Source organism: Penaeus vannamei, chromosome 1, assembly GCF_042767895.1.
Source record: "Penaeus vannamei isolate JL-2024 chromosome 1, ASM4276789v1, whole genome shotgun sequence".
In the NCBI taxonomy this organism is placed as follows: Eukaryota; Metazoa; Arthropoda; class Malacostraca; order Decapoda; family Penaeidae; genus Penaeus; species Penaeus vannamei.
Window position 1 is genome coordinate 30,816,991 of NC_091549.1, and position 1,339 is coordinate 30,818,329.

At 50.8% G+C, this 1,339-nt stretch overlaps 1 protein-coding gene across 1 annotated transcript; it reads left to right on the plus strand.

Moving 5' to 3' along the window:
* The first annotated feature begins 261 nt into the window (after window positions 1-261).
* Window positions 262-962, plus strand: LOC138862740 (uncharacterized). The gene is made up of 2 exons (XM_070125819.1): window positions 262-652; window positions 814-962. Exons 1-2 carry the CDS (start codon window positions 262-264, stop codon window positions 960-962), a joined length of 540 nt encoding a protein of 179 aa, XP_069981920.1.
* The last annotated feature ends 377 nt before the right edge of the window (window positions 963-1,339 follow it).

Genomic DNA, 1,339 nt, shown 5'->3' on the forward strand with positions numbered 1-1,339 from the left:
GATGCACCTCTAGCTCTTTATCCACTGAAACGTGTGTCATTGGACATTCTTGACCTGTGCCAGGCACCCATGAGATGGGCATTAACTGTCTTAGACCAACATTCTCGGTTCATCCAGATCATCCCACTCTGAGATATAACAGCCTCTTGAGTACATCATGCCTTCCTTGACCATTGGATAACATACTTTGGTCCACCTCGCGTCATCCAGACTGATAATGGCCGGCAGTTCACATCTAACCTGTTTGCTGAGCTTGTGGACATGTTACGAGCTTCACACCACTTCACCATCCGATATCACCCCCAGGCCAATGGACTCGTGGAACGCACCAACCGTGTTGTCAAGGCAGCTCTACAATCGATGGTAGAAGATCGACCTAGGGACTGGCACAAGCATATACCTGAACTGCGACTCGCCCTCAATTCTGCTATTCATCGTACAACAGGGAAGCAACCCCTCTATCTCCTAACAGATTCACATGCATACTTTCCTGTAGGTCTCACAAATGATGCAGTCTTCAGTGATAACAGTACATTCCAAGAAAGACTCAAGACAGCTCGCCGGGGAGCTGTGATGGCTTCCAGGGCTTCCCACGAAACTAATGAGAGGGCATACAACAAGCGAGCCAAAGGGACCTTTGCTCCAGAAGAAGGTATAAGGAGATAGTGCCACGTCCCCTGGGCCCTAGATGGCTAGGGCCTGCCCGGATCTCTAAATGATTTGGTCCAGTGTCGTTTGAGGTGCAACATCTGGACTCTGGCAAGGTTGTGAGGGCTCACCTTAATCATTTACGCCCTTATCACCCACCACAAGAGTTGTATCCTGATGACAATATTGATCCAGATGAAGAGGAAGAGGCGCCTTCTGCACCTGATGATCCTTGGGTGGCCATCCTCACAACCTGTGTGCGTGATTTCATAACCCGTGAGCCAGCCACAATCAATGGGGATGAAGACAACTAGAGACCTTGGTCCAGGACGCCCAGGCTATGTGCCATGCTGGATCAAGGATTGCTGTTACTTCGATGTGCTAGGGGCCTTGGTCCAGTACGCCCAGGCTATGTGCCATGCTGGATCAAGGATTGCTGTTACTTTGATGCGCTAGGGACCTTGGTCCAGTACGCCCAGGCTATGTGCCATGCTGGATCAAGGGTTGCTGTTACCTGTGTGCTAGGGACCTTGGATTGGTACGACCAGGCTTTGTGCCATGCCAATCAAGGATTTTTGTTAGCTGTGTGCCGTAGGGACCTTGGATTGGTATGATCAGGATTTGTGCCATGCCGACCAAGGATTGCCGTTAGCTCAACCAACTAGGGAGCTTGGTTCCAGTGCGCCCTTGG